Consider the following 15645-nt stretch of genomic DNA (forward strand, 5'->3'; position numbering starts at 1 on the left):
GATAAACAAGGATGTCTTGACCACTTTCATCAGGAGTTACTCGGGTTAGACCTTCAGATCATTAGAATGTGGTCCTCACTCAAGGAACAAACAAACCAAGCCTTGGCCTCCTCTATTCAACAGAATGAAGCTAGCTCACTTCTGAGAGAAGTTCTAGCCTTCAGCTCCGTGAGTGAGGCATTGCTCAAGAGATGTGGTTCAAAGCCCAGCTTTTTGGTATCCCAGAATTGTTGGAAATCATGTAATCTGTCACTTATCCCCCTGGGTGAAATGAGGATTTAAAAGTCTTCCTTACCTCACAGCTGCGTTCTGATGGCAAATCCATGTGTTGCCATGCATTGCATCAGTGCCTAAAGATCCAGGTAAGTGCCTGGTGGTGGGATTTTCAGAAGCATTTAGGTGCCTAATGCCCACTGATTTCACTCGGGATTCTGATTCTGATCTTCAAAGGTATGTCCATGCCTAACTTACCTTCTAACCAACCCAGAAGGTCCTAGGTGAGATTTTCAAAAGTGTTTTAAAATTGGTGGCCACTGAGAGTTACCCACCTAAAAACCTGTAAAGGAACTAGGTCATAAATCCTAATGAAATCAGAATGATCAGACATCTAGGTCTACATCCAAGCTGGACCTAAGCAGTCATGAGATCACTAAATTCACAAGTGCAACCTCAAAAAGCCCCTTCTCAGTAGCTACCTATTGCCGCAGATGCCTAGAACTCCTCAGTAGCCAACAGTTGTATGGAGCATGCCAATAGCTGCCGTAGTTGAAGCAGCTGAGGGCTTAAGGCAAGATCCAAAAAAAGGAGTTGCTTAAACTCCCAGTGGTTTCAGCAGGGGTTTAGGTGCCTAAATAGGTAGTAGGTGTAATACGTAGTAGGTAAGACGTGAGAGTGCCTGACTTGACTATGGTGGGGTGCAAATCCACCAGCTTCAAGAAACACTATCTGATATAGGAGACATGCTCAGAGCATGCCTGCATACTGGACTGTCAGAGCCCTGGGTTAAAATCCTGATGGTGTTCAAAGATTGATCTCCCACTTCCCAGGAGAGTGCCCTAACCACCAACTACTGGGCTAGTCTGCTAAGGACAGCCTCCACTCATCCCACTGAAGCTGATCCACATTCTGACTCTATGAATGATAAATCTGACTGTAAGTTAGTGGTTGGGGCAGTCAGGTAGGGAAGCTAAGTCCTAGACTCTAAGGTCTCTGCTCCCCATCCTCTTTATATAGAGATCTGGGAAGAAGAACCCAGCACTCCCCAAATCAGCTGAGTGCCCTAAGCGGAAAGGTACAGAGTTGCACTCTTTCTGGCCCCATGCATTTTGCATTCCTTTCTACACAATAACAAAGGTTCAAGAGGAAGGGTGGACATTCAAGGAAGGGGGACATGTTCTCCCCCCTCCCTCCTCCCCCTGCCCCACTATAAATGAAGGCAAAAATCCCCACAGGCCATGCCAATCTGATCATGGGGGAAAAATCCATTGTGAACTCAAATATGGTGATTGGTCTGGCCCTGAGCAGGTGGGAAAGACCCTCTAGCCAGGAACCTGTGGGTTTTAGTCCCCTCAAGAGCACTGGCACACTCGTCAAAATCCCCAGTCTTGACTGGAGTCAACAACCAAAGCTTCTGAGGAAAGGGGAAAAAAAGCCAAACAAACCCTGAAACATGTAGCAAAAATTCCTTCCCAGCAGGATGTGGCAACCAGCAAAGTCCAGAAGCATGGGAAATACTCATAGGATAGCACAGGCATAGCTATTCCTAAATCATCTCTGACCAACCTTATCCAGCCTCTTCCTCAACACTCCCAAGGTTGGAGAGTCCACAACTTTTCTCAGCAGTCTAGTCCACTGGCTCACTGTTCTGACAGTCAGGAAGGTTTTCTTGATACCCAAACTAAACCTACTTTGCTGCAGCTTTAAGCCACTGGTACACATCCTGCTTTCTGCTGCAGAAGAGAAAAGCTGTTTCCCTCTTTGTCATAGCAGCCCTTCAGATTTCATAGATTTCATAAACATTAGGACTGAAAGGGATCTCACAAGATCTTTGAGTCCAGCCCCCTGCCCAAAAGGCAGGAAGCCAGCTAGGGTCAAAGGATGCCATCAAGATAAGCATCCAAGTGTAACTTAAAGGTGTCCAGAGCAAGTGCTTGCACCACTTCTGAGGGGAGTCTATTCCAGGCTCTGGGGACTTGGATGGTAAAGAAGTTTTTCCTTATGTCCAGCCTAAAACGGTCTTTCAGGAGTTTGTGGCCATCAGCTCTCGTCTTCCCTTGGAGTGTTCTGGTGAACAGATGTTCTCCCAGTTCCTAATGCACATCCCTTCTATAATTATAGGCTGCCACCAAGTCACCACCCCTGAGCCTTCACTTCTCCAGGCTGAAGAGTCCCATACCTCTCAGCCTCTCCTCATAAGGCTTGCTCTCTTGACCTCTGATCATGTGTGTGGCTCTCCTCTAGACTCTCTCAAGCCTCTCCATGTCTTTTCTAATGTGTGGAGCACAAAATTGGATGCAGTATCCCAGCTGTGGCCTCATCGAGGCCAAATAAAGCAGGAGGATGACTTCTTGGGTCTTGCTTGAAATGCTTCAATAGATGCAAGCCGGAGTTTTATTTGCTTTGCTGGCTGCAGCATCGCATTGGTGGCTCAAGTTCATCTTGTGGTCAATCATGACCTCCAAGTCTCTTTCAGTCACAGTGCTAGTGAGGTTAGCACTGCCAAGCCTATAAGTATGATGTGGGTTCTTTCTCCCGAGGTGGAGTATTTCTCTGTATTGAATGTCATCAGGTTTTGATCCACCCACCTTTTGAGCCTCTCCAGGTTGGCCTAAATCACCAGCCTATTCTCTAGTGTGACCACACTTCCCCATAGTTTGGTGTCACCTTTGAACTTAGCTAGTCTGCTTCTGACACCCAAACACAGATAATTTATGAATATATTAAAGAGTACTGGTCCGAGTACTGAACCCTGGGGGATGCCAGTGGTCACCATGCGCCATGTTGACTTGGTTCCATTGACTATCACTCTCTGGGTCTGACCACAGAGCCAGTTCCCCAGCCATCGGACTGTAAGGTTGTCGAGACCACAGTACCCCAATTTTACCATGATGACATCATGGGAGTCCAAGTCAAAGGCTTTTTAGAAATCCAAATATATGACATCAACCTCTTCTCCCTTGTCCAGGTGATGCGTTGCACTGCCCTTGCCCTTGCCTTGTAAAAACCCCTTTTTTGTATTTTAGGGTTTGCCGTAGGAACAATCCTGTGTGGACTGTTTTTGTCCACTGTACTCACAGTTCTCCTTTATTTTATTTTCTAGGTTCAACTTCTCCAGTCAAGTCCCAATCTCCCATCCCTGATGGGCAGGACCAAGCTGGGGGTAAGTCATCTGGCTCCTCTGAGCCACCTCGGTGGGTTTGCAGTCGGCTGGCTGCCTTCCACCATTCGCCCCTCCTGGTGCTTCTGGACCTCACTTCCAGTCCTTTGGTCACTCTGGGTCGGTCTCCTTTTAATTCCAGCATGGGGTTCCGGGCCTTTAAGTGCCAGTGGCATGTGCTTATGAAGCACGACCAACCCAGAATTGGTGTTTCCCTGGCAGTTGTCTTTTCCCCTGGTGCCACTTTCCATTGCTGCTCCGCCAACTCCGCAAGTAAGGTCCTTCTTTCTTGTCTTCCGCCCCGTCAGAAGGTACTAGCACTTTGTCCCGTGCTATTGTGAAGGATGTATGAACAATTGTCCCACAATATCAACACAGGACAAACAGGTTGCTTGACCCTTGCCACATCCCACAATGCAGTGCTTTGCTACCAATCCCACAGCGTCTTCAACTCAGTGCAGCTGTACTGGTCCTTACCGCAGAACTCTACTACCCAGAGGTGTCAGGTCCAGGGTGGCTGCCCCTATGTATTGCCCTGCCCAGTGATTTACCAGCTATTTAACGCTCACCACCTTCCCAGGAGCAGCACTGGATCCTGTATCTGTTGACCCAACCTCAAGCACCACCAACCTCCACAGACCTCCATCCACTTAACCGTGGTGTACGTGGAAACCCGTACTGCTTGGGGGAGTGATGAAGACTTCAGTCTGACTGTGGTGAAACACCTGCAGGCTTTTCAGACCAGAGAACCCCTGCAGAGAGACTCTCAAACCATCCTGCAAAGCCACATGGACTTGCTGGCCATCCTGCTGAGACACACAGACTCTCTGGCCGTCTGCCCAACCTGCGTGGACTCTGAAATGAACCTGGGTTCGGACAATGTGGACCTGGAGTTTTGTACATGGACGCAGCATTTGCAGATAGGGACATATTACTTATCCTGGATGCCCAGGGGAGGTCATTGGCTTTCTGAGTGCAGAGCAAGTAAGGTTTTTCCTGTAACTTCACAAAGAAGTCCTGAATAGTGTTGCTACCAATACTACCTGGCAAGAAGATCATGCACAGTTAATTAACAGAACTTTTAATGATCCCTTTTGGGACTAAGTGGGACCTTATTGATTCCCAGACCATCACCCTCCGACTAAGACCAGAGGTAATGGCATACCAGAAGCTTAGAAAATTATATTAAGGACTAGTTCCTGGCATTGTCTCTTTGTTGAAAGCAAGTCTATTCCCCTGCCTGTGTAGAGTTCAGGGGGCTGCTGCAAGGTATGTGTTTTTTTCAAGGTATCTCTGATTATTTGGAAGGGCTGACAGCTAAAATCACATGCATGGGAGGAAGCATTACTCCTCACAACTGCGAAGGCAGTAAGTATAATCCTTAATGAATAGGTGGAAGAAGGGGTGCAGAGAATTGCCTAAGAGTGGATTCTTTTTAAGATAAAGTCTATTTTCTAATTAGATTCCACCCCCTTTTTAGATCCAAGAGTCCTGATCCTCTGTTAAAACCAGTCCCATCTAAGCACAGGGAGTAGAGCCCAAGAATGCTAATCCCTATCCCTGCTATATCATGCTTCCCACTCAGACCTAGGGATGGACGCCTGGAGGCCTGATGCTTAGTCTCCCTTCACTACTCAGTTCCATATGGGATGAGCCATACAGGCTACTAGGGTTCTCTGGCTCCCTTAAAAATAGTAAAGTTCAGTTGGATTTGTAAGTAATTAACATTTTTTTGCATCAAAAAATTCTATTAGAAATCATGGTTTCATCAACAATTGATATCTGCAGGGAAAAGGATTTTTGTTTTCTTCTCCAATTTCTCACCAGCCACCATTAATTTTTTTTTTTATTGTCCAGTCTGGAGAATCAAAATGCAACAGGTTGCTCAGAAGTGAATTTTACATTTTTTTCTTAGCCTGTTTTGAAAAGTTAATGTAAATGACACTTTGTACTAGAACTGCCAGCCCAAAATTGGATTCTTCATAGTGTTATGTAAAAATATAGGGTTGAAATGGGACAAACAAAGGTCTTGGCATTTTGGTTCTGACTTCTGGCAATTTTGTTTTGTTTTGTCAAAATGTTCAATGGTTTATTCTCTTTTGGAATGGCAAATTATGTTGCTTCCTTTGGTCCGAATGATTAGCCGGTGATTGAGGTCCCACAAGGCTGTCACAGTTAGGATGAGAAATCAGTGAGATGGGTATATTCTTTGGGGTATTCTTGCTCGTTTACAATCACATATTCGATAGTCCTGTTTCCCTGCATATACTGTAGACCACAGCAAGTGGCTCTGTTACTCAAAAGCCATGTGCCCTTCTCCAGCAAACTCTGTCCCTTAGAAATTCTGTCTCTCTGCTCCCTCTCAGAGTCACACTCACAACTCTTTCTGTGGGGTATGAAAACTCTTTACTTTACAACTCTACCTGTAAAGCACACAGCTTGGTGGTGCTATCCTTTCTTCCATGTGGCTGAGCTCTGATCTGTCATGCAGCCTAATATTTGGGTCCATGTCCCTCCATTGATTGCAGCTGTTCTTACTGTATTGAGGGGTTTCATTGCTACCTCTGTAAAGTCTGAAGGAGAATTCTTGCTCCTTTGGATGGCTGTTGGTAGCATCTTCCAGCATAATGGTAATTTTGAAATGTCCAAAATTCTTAGCACTGGGATTCACCTGGCATCTGCTGTTCAGACCCCAAGAGAAATGATCAGAGACCAAGGAAAGGAGGCATCAGTGTCTAGAGACATGAAAAGACTTAGGGCCATATCCCATTCCACCAACAAGGTACTGAAGTCTACTTCACCACCTGAGTGTGACTCTATTCCACCCTGCTTTAGTTCTTGAAAAATGGCTAAAGTGTTGAATTTTGTACATCACTGTAATCATAGCCTTAAGATCATCCCAGTTACAACATCACTCTCAACTAAGTCACAAAAGCAGCAAGGAAGATAATGTTTCCCGCACCTTTTGTGTTAATAGCTTTTCAGGGATCATGCAGAGTAGAACAGGATCATACTTTGGTGCTTAAATGGATGTAGAGATGCACAAATCTAGACCTCTTGGTTCAGAGATTATACTTTTTATTAGACCTGAGAAATTGCCAGAAAAAAAAAATCTTTTCCTGCAAGCTTTTGGACTCACACACCCTTCCAAAGGCAATGCATAGGGGGTCCCCTGAGAGCACCGGTGCACCCCCTGACTGGCTGCACTTGCCACCTAGGTGATAGGTAGGGGGAAAGGTGGGAGTGCTGATGCCCACCCTGCAAGCGCCAGCCAGGGAGTGGAGTGCCATTGCACTCCCAGAAGCGGCCGCAGCCACTCTCAGAAGTGGATTCAGCGATCGGCTGTGTTAAGGAACACCTGCCCCCCACTTCCCCCCCAGTCAACAAGATCAGCCGAGGAGGGATTGCCCCCTCTCCAGTTACTGACTGGTTGCTGGGGGTGAGGGGGCATGTGCCCCCCCCTCCCCCAACTAAGGTGGCACCAGTCGTCCATGTACCCTTCATCAGGCTCAGGGAAAAGTAAAGATGGTAAGAAGTCCCTGTAGGTAGGAAATAAACTTCATTTTTGCATAGAGGAAGCTGAAGATGAAACTCTGTCCCTCTGGGTCCATGAGAGTGTCTTTGTGAGTCCCTCTTTGCTGTGCAGATCAGGCATGATTCCTTCCTGGATGGTTTCAGATGGCAAGCAGGGAGGTGTAGAAATCTTCCGTGTTGTCCAGCAATGAAGTTTAAAATCCAAAATTGGCTAAAATTCAGCATCTTCCATGTTTCAGAGATGTATTTGGTAGCCGTGTTGGTCTGAGACAAAAAGAAATGCAAAACCTACAATTCTTTTTTCAGACAATAAATGGATATAGGCATCTAAAAGATGGGACAGAATGAGCCCCTGAGTTTCTTGGAAGATCTGTCAGAAAATAAGGGACTTGAAAGATCATTTAGTCCAGCCCCACGGCAGGATCAACTGTTTTCAAACTATACCTTGATGCGTCTTGAATCTCCAATCCTATGTATTCCATAGATTTCATCGATTTCATAGACATTAGGGCTGAAAGGGACCTCGGAAGATCATCAAGTCCAGCCCCCTGCCCCAGGGGCAGGAAGTCAACAGGGGCCAAAGGATCCCAGCAAGATAAGCATCCAGATGTTTATTAGAAGAGTCCAGAGCAGGTGCTTGCACCACCTCTGGCGGCAGTCCATTCCATGCCTTGGGGGCTTGGACAGTAAAAAGTTCTTCCTTGCATCCAGCCTGAAACGGTCTTGAAACTATTCCACACCTTTTCTAGGTAATATATTCCTCTATTTACCCATCCTTACAGCGTGTATCTACACATGCTATTTGCATGGAGCAATAAACTCTGGTGCATATCGTGCCAGCGTTTATTGCTCCCAGGGGCCGTGTTTGAACATGCACACAGGACTGCAGCATGTTGAGCCAGGTCAGAGCAGCTGACTGGCAGAGGGTCTGGAGGGGTCAGCCTGCCACCTTGGGACTGATCTGACCCAGCTCAAGGTTTTGTGGAAGGGCTGGCTGGGACATGAGGATGCTCCAGTGTGGGTTTAGCCAGCAGGCAGCCCCTGCACTAACGCACCCTTGTGCCCCAGGCAGCCCCATCAGCGTCTCCATGTGCAGAGCGGTGCACTAAACAACTCCACCATAGGATAGTACTTGTATTTACAAGTACTAATCTGCAGTGGAGATAAGCAGTTTCTTGAGGCCTAACAGGGCTGCATGTATAGACACTGACTTTACTGCAGAGCTAATTAAGCAGCTCTGTAGTAAATGTCTCATGTAGATGTGCCCATGGTTAGAAAGTTTTTCCCAATGAGTTGCACTGCTTCACTCAGTAGAGAACAGAGCAGCTAGAATGCACCTGACACTTCAGCTTATGAATTCCTTTTCTAATATTGTATCATTTTAAGGAAGAATTAGGTGCGTGTCTGCAGGGGAAGGTGCTGCTGCCACCATTCACTTTTCCTTGCAAAGTATCGTCAACCCAAGCGCTGAAATCTTGTGGTCGCACATGAAAAGTCAAACATGCAATGACCACACTAGAAATAAAATTCAACTAGCTAGAACTAAATTAAAAAAAAAAAAGTCTATTGATCAAACAAGTATAGCGTTCGATCAAGTACAGCGTAGAATAGCACTCCCCAAAATCTGGGGCTTGCCACTTGGAGCATGAAGGATTTATTGTCCAGAATCTCAGCCTTTCTGTTACAAAATAACTAACTTTCTAGTGCAGATTTCCATCTAAGCAGGCAAAGAGCTTGAAACAATACTCCACTGATTTCAGTTGGACCTAATTTGGCCCATGTGCTATTTTCAGGGAGAGCACTGTTAACTATTTCACTGCTCCTCAAAAATGTGAGGAAGAAGGAAAGTCAAATTATGCATGTGCCCACATCTCTCTCCTAATGCCTTGCATAAAACGCCAACAGGAAAGGAGGCACAGGTCTATAACAACATACAGAAGTGCTGGAAAGGGGGCAGCAAGTACAAAGGTGGATCTAGGGGGTGCAGTGGTGTGGAAACACCTCCTTTTGGATCCTATCTCAGGAAGCAGCAGGGATTTTTTAAGTCCACAGATCAGGTAACCATCCCAATAAGTTGGGCAGGTACACAGCTCTGTGTGTGCCTACCTGAGAGCAAGCATTGAAAGTGTAGCTGTGCAAAAACAGAAGCGGGACTCCCATGCTTTAACAGAATAACCTAATGGCTACAGCACTCAACCAGGACAAAGGCACCCAACTCTAGTGCAGTCTTTATCCAGGTGGGTTTTGAAGCTACTTTTCTCAGATTTCATAGCTCACTATTCTGACCACCATGTGAGCTGGACCAAGTTATATTCTGTTCCTCAAAGGACTTGGAGACCTAGCTTTCATTAAATGACTGGCAATAGCAACTCCAAATTCCCTAGTGGTTTGGCAAATTTACCCCGTGTGTTCCAAGCTTTGTCCCTTTACAAAGACATCTATGACGAGCTTAGTTTTCAGAAGATGGTGAGACCTTGCTCATTGAAAACACCCCTGCCACTCTTTTGTATGCTGCAGTCCTGTTAAATCTGAGGTCACAGAGAACTGGATTTGATGTGTGAAGCTTCCCATAGGCAAATAGGTGCCTACTGAGCTTTTGAAAATTACCTCGGTGCTGGACTCCCATCACAGCCTTCGGGAGGCAGGCACTTTGACTGCTTAGGTGTTTCTGAAAAGCCTTTTACTTTCTGTGCCCAAATGACAGCTACTCCACCATGTAAGTGTTGGTTTTGGCACTTATAGCTTGCAATGCCCTTCCATGTGCAGTGTAGATGAACAAGCAATCGCAGGGCCCCTGAACATGTGCACTGGCTAGGAAGGTACACAGCACCTTGTGCACATACCTTTCTGGACATGAGTCTAGAAACCGTAGCAGGAAGGCCCTCCCATGTCCAAACACAATAATGGAAGCACTCCCAGAGGAAACAGGTGAGCAACAGTATATTACTTGGGCAAGCTCACATGATTTGCTTTTATCTAGCAGTCTGTGCCCAACCAAGCTAACAGTCATGCATTCAGCTTCAGGCTTAGAGGTGCATGCATTTCAAACACAGGCTGCTTGTTCATTGCCAGTGGATAATGAGGAAGGGTATCTTTCAGAGCTAGAGGTTGTGGGGTTTGTTCCTCTGGGTGGTTGTACATCACAATACCATCCTATCTCCTTGTGCAGGCAGAGATGGATCAGGACAACCTCACATCACCAGTGACTGAATTTCTCCTGCTTGGTCTCTCCCAGAGTCACCAGACCCAGCTCTTCCTCTTCATCCTTTTTCTGGCTGTCTATGCCACCACATGGCTGGGGAACCTCATTATAATCAGCACGGTGATCTCTGATCCCCGTCTCCATACACCCATGTACTTTTTGTTGGCCAACCTCAGTGTAATCGATGTCAGCTTCTCCTCTGTCACGGTCCCAAAGCTGCTGGATCATCTGCTCCTGGGGGGCAGGACCATCTCCTTCAATGGATGCATGACTCAGATGTTCTTCTTCCACTTGAGTGGTGGTGCTGAGGTTTTCTTCCTCATAGTCATGGCCTTTGACCGCTACTTGGCCATCTACAAGCCCTTGCACTACTTGACCATCATGAACTGGGATGTGTGTATTGGGCTGGTGGCTGGGGCCTGGCTAGGTGGTTTTGCCCACTCCTTCATCCAGGTTGCCCTCATGATACGTCTCCCCTTCTGTGGGCCCAACGTGTTGGACAACTTCTTCTGTGATGTTCCCCAGGTCCTGAAGTTGGCCTGCACTGATACTTCTATTGAGGAATGGCTGATGCTATCCAATGGTGGCCTGGTGGCCACCGTATGCTTTGGTGTGCTGCTGCTGTCCTATACTGTCATCTTGGCGATGCTGAGGATGCGTGTGAGCGAAGGCCGGCAAAAGGCCTACAACACTTGCTTGGCCCAGATCACTGTGGTCTGCCTCATATTTGGACCCTGCATCTTCATCTATGCCCGGCCCTTCCAGAACTTTGCAGCAGACAAAGCAGTCGCTGTCCTCTACATAGTTATTATCCCTATGCTGAACCCCATGATTTACACTCTGAGGAACACCGAGATGAAAGGTGCCATCAGGAGGGTGTTCAGCAGAGTCCTGGTGTCATGGAGAGGACTGAGCATGTAAACAAAGAAAGGAGTGGGAAGAAGAGCCATTCTGCTTGGGTGTCTTTTGTGGAGGTCAATGGAAATGGTTTGATTCCGGCGTGGCTGATGTATTCATATTGGTGGGCTGGTGGAGATCCCAGAGGGCTGGGAGAGGTGGGGGTTTGCAGTCGCCCAGCAGTGGGGTTGGGGGTTTGCAGCTGGCTGGAAGCAGGGGCACTTCCTAGCCGGGTTCAACAGCCACGCCTGGTTTGATTTGAAGTCAATGGACATTATTCATCCAAGGCAATGGGAGTCCCTCTCTTAATTCCACTGTTTGAAGAGAGTAATATTGTGGATAAGGTGTCACCCTATCATCTACCACACCTACTTCATGTTGGCCTCAAGCTCCCTGTATGGCCAGAAGCCAGGGGCAGATCCAGTGGGGGTGCAGTGATGCAGTTGCACCCTTCTTTGTCTGTGCTACATGTGAACTCTCAACATGGGGGCCAGCCAGAGCCCCTGCTTTCACGGGGCTCCAATGTCCAAAGGGTGAGAGCTGCCATAGCCACTCACCCCCTCCTTTAGTCCACTGCTGAATTCAGCACTGGTGGGTTTGGGTATTTGGGGTGGGGATCAAAGTCATCAAAGAAGACTGAAATTATTTTTTCAGTGGGAATTCTCCCGTGTCTTCAGTGTTTCCAGTCCTGGAAAAGGAAAAACTAGCCTTCTCATTCTGTTCTTGGCCTAGGAGCCAGGGGCTACCCAGGGCTACTAGAGACTCTCCATGGCCTCTTGGATAAGTCATTTGGTTTCCACATCGGTAAAATAAGGATAGAAATCTCTCCCTCTCTCCTGGAGGGTGCCAGGGACTGAAGAATTAGCAGCTAACCTCAATTGTACAACACATTGTGCCAAGTTCTTACCATTGGACCCCACTCCTATCACAGCAACTGGACATAACCCAGCTTCCCAGCCTGCCTGCTCTTTGAATATTATGTGGCATGGAAAAACAAGAAACAGGGATAGGAGAGTCAGTCCAGACACAGGTGACTTGAGAATGATTTGTTTTGTTGCATACGCGAGTGAATCATCACATCAAGTTCTCTGCCTCCTTGTCTCCCCAGTAACCCAGACCTGAGCGGGGCTGTGGGGCAAATACTCAGTCCCCTTCCATCCCACATTGCCTCTGTTGTCTAGTTACAGCTACTCTGTTGCCTGTCTGGATGGTTTTTAATATGATGGAAGACATTCAGATGGGTGGAGTGAGCCTGTCAATCTGAACAGAATATTAAAAAAATAATTGAAAGTTTCAAACAGAGGATTTTAATTTTTAAGAAAATATTTCTTATTAGAAGTCCATTCCAACAAAAACCTTATCAAGTTATTCCCATTTCATAGATGGGGAAACTAAGACATACAGTGATTAGACCAGCCCTCTTCCCCACCCACTAGTCCACACTCCACTCCCATAAGTAGGAATGTAACTAAGGGTCCTGGTTTCTACTTTCTTCCCTCAGCTCAAAGGACTATGGTAGAGTATAGAGCAACTTGGTCTCAGGACACCAATTTCTTGGGCTCTGATTCTTCATGACACTTGAAGAACTCTGTTCTTTTACATTCTAATTGAGTTCTCCTGGGAGAATTGAATGTCAGGGCCCCAGCTCTAACAGGAGAACAGGGTCTAGAGCAGCAATTCTCAGTGAGGGTACTACGGCACACACAGGTGCCATAAGACCCTTGTAAGGGTGTAGTGGGGAGTAAGAAGGTAAGTGCTCACCCCGGCCTCCACCCTCCTGCCCAGACTCTGTGCTAGGAGGTGAGCACTGTAATAAATACATTTTTGTAATGGGGTGCCACTAAATTTAGAAAATAATGGCAGGGTGCCTTGAGCCTAAAATGCTTTAGAGCCACTGGTCTGGAGCAGCAGTTGGCAACATTTTTCAGTTCAAGTCCAGCAGGCAGTATGGCCTGGTACCTGCCACTGCTTCTCCCTATCATACTTGTAGCAGTGAAAGTCCAGGGTTCAAATCCACATTCACAAGACAACATGTGACAATATTCAGACAAGAATCTCAGGGCCAAAGGAACTCAGATAAAGACATGGTGCATGTTGTTGATGCAGGGACAGCAATTAAATTACTCTTGGGTGCTGCTAACATGACCACCCAAGGCACTATTGGACTAGGAGAGACTCAACATGTGGCAGTCTGGAGAACATCTTGAGCAGATTTTAAGTGATGGAGAACGTGCTGGTGGTGTCATATTCAACAGAAGCAGGGGTTGTCAGCTGCTTCAGCCAAAGGGAGAGAGAAGGCTCTTTCTATAACCCTGAAGTAGTCTCAGCTGGGGCAAGAGGCTTAGGTTGATTACAGAATGAGAGAAGAACAACAGTCTGATAGCACTGTGATGGGAACACTACACTTCAGAGACAGGCAGGCCCTGGACCTATAGGCTAGGGACAGAAGTTACACATATACTGGTTTAAATGATCAGATACTGGTTTAAACCTATAGCAGAACAAAAGTTCAGTGCACATAAACCAGTTTGAAAAGGGCTGAAACTGGTTTAAGATAAACTTGGTTGAATGCAGTATCAGAATGAACTGCCGGAGGTCAAACCAGTTTATGGAACTTCTGTCCCAGACCCCTTCCTGGTTTAAGTTAAATCAGAGTCCCCCAGCATCCCAGCATGCTTTTCAGCCCTGGGCTGGGGTAGGCTGGGCTGGGCTGTCTGCTCCAGAGAGCAAGGCTGGGCCCACCCCCCTCCTCCCTACCCGGAGCACTATTACTGCAGTGGCTGGCTGAGAAGGGGGTGGCGGACTGCAGCTGGGGGCTGCCTGGCAGGAGCACAGCAGCATCTGCCAGGCTTCTGCTGCCTCCCCTCACACCCACCCTCGCTACTCAAGCAGGGTTCCCCCCTCTCCCTACCCCCTCCCATGGCATGAACCCCAGCAGCATGAAACCCAGCCGCATCTGGCCACGCACCCCCCATGCAAGGTAATCCTAAGAAGTGCCTATGTGTGCGTGTGTCCAATTTCACTGGAATGGAGGCAGACAGAACAGTGTCCACTGTGGAACTAATCAGCAGGTCACCTGGCAATGTCTGTCAGCCAGCCAGGGATACAGCTCGCCTTCCCTTCTTCCTGAGCAAGAAGCCAGGGGCTTGTAAAGGCCTTGCAAATGCCTGCACCCTGCAGTTAAGAAGAGCTTAGACTAATGAGAGAGATGCTTTAGTTTTCTTTTGTAGTCAACATGCAGCGCTTGATGGGCTGATAAGCTTTGTGTGCTGATAAGCTCCCTGCTGGCTTGCTTCAAAGCCATTAGAGTGCAGGCATCTCCCCCCCTGAAACCCTTATATCAAATGAAGTTTCACTATGTGGCAATTAATGCTGGTGATGGCCTCTATGCATCAATAACTGACCCTTGTTAAAGTGCAGCTTCCCAGTGTTGCAATCAGTTAGTGTTCAACAGTGGGCAGACAGAGGTGTGAGAAACAACCTGGTTTGCAATGAATGAGACCTGTCAGTGCTGTCAGTTTGAGATTTAGGCAAATATGAAGCACTAGCTAACAGGACAATAAGAAGGTGGCAGCAAATCCACCTGCAACAAATATGTTTACACTGTCACACTGCCCGCAACAACTCTTCGGGAAGTGGCTGTGCACATCCCAAAGAACAAGACAGCAGAGGCACTTGTGACAGGCTTTGGTGCCACTCACTTCCTATCCACAGCTGCACACAGAATGAAGACGCAGGGAGGGAGATTGAAATGCTCATCCAGTATCATCAACAGATACATGCACACCACACAAGCAGCTTCTCCCTCACCCTGTACCCCCTTTGCCTCAGGGTGCTAGTCAGGGACCAGGGTCTGGTAACACTCCCCTGCCCCTTGAGTGGTGAGTGGACAAAAGCCTAGCTTCCCCTTCACCTCCAGGCACACCCCAGCTGGGGACTGTGCAGGCTAGGGTCAGGGTTTAAACCCCTCCCTAATCATAGCAGCCTGCCCAGCACTGTCCTTGCCCCTTCCCCTCAGCTCAGCACAGAGGAAAGAAAGAAAGGGCTGCTCTAGCACCTCACAGCTTATAGCCTGAGCCAGTGCAGGTATGTGCCTGCATTTCCTGAATGAAAAGTCAATCTTTACCCACTTGCAAATTGGTTCAATCTATGCAGGTTACACTAACTTCAAGCTTAGGCTTTCCGAATGCCTCTACTTAGCCTCAAGGACAGGTAGAAAGACAGCCAGAACATCCTAACAAGTTAAGGATAGTTAGTGGGCAGGCAGAAAGGTGGAGAAGGAAGAAGGATAAGAAATATAACAGTTGGATATATTAGAGGGATATTCCGATGGGTACTCACAGAGGTTTCCTGTGCAGGATGGTGACATCCAGGTGTTGGTGTTCATGTTGTATCAGGTTTGTGCACGTCCATCAAATTTGGTTTGGAATATTTTTACACCATCAAGAGAAAATGGCATCCTTTAAGCAAAATCCCACAGATGACCACACTTATTTCCATAAACCCTGCAACCACCCCAAACACACTAAGAAACCTGTGACTTATAGCTAGACTGTCAGATAACAGAGTATCTGCTTTAGGAAAAATACTCATGACCCATCTGACCATTATAAAAACTATCTTTACCAAAAAAGGA

At 47.2% G+C, this 15645-nt stretch overlaps 1 protein-coding gene across 1 annotated transcript; it reads left to right on the forward strand.

Moving 5' to 3' along the window:
* The first annotated feature begins 10085 nt into the window (after positions 1-10085).
* LOC109294678 (olfactory receptor 4D1-like) lies at positions 10086-11033 on the forward strand. Its single transcript, XM_019513125.1, has one exon. It carries the CDS (start codon positions 10086-10088, stop codon positions 11031-11033), a length of 948 nt encoding a protein of 315 aa, XP_019368670.1.
* The last annotated feature ends 4612 nt before the right edge of the window (positions 11034-15645 follow it).

The sequence above is a fragment of the Gavialis gangeticus genome, unplaced genomic scaffold (assembly GCF_001723915.1).
Source record: "Gavialis gangeticus isolate Ggan-Ray unplaced genomic scaffold, GavGan_comp1, whole genome shotgun sequence".
NCBI classification, from domain to species: domain Eukaryota; kingdom Metazoa; phylum Chordata; order Crocodylia; family Gavialidae; genus Gavialis; species Gavialis gangeticus.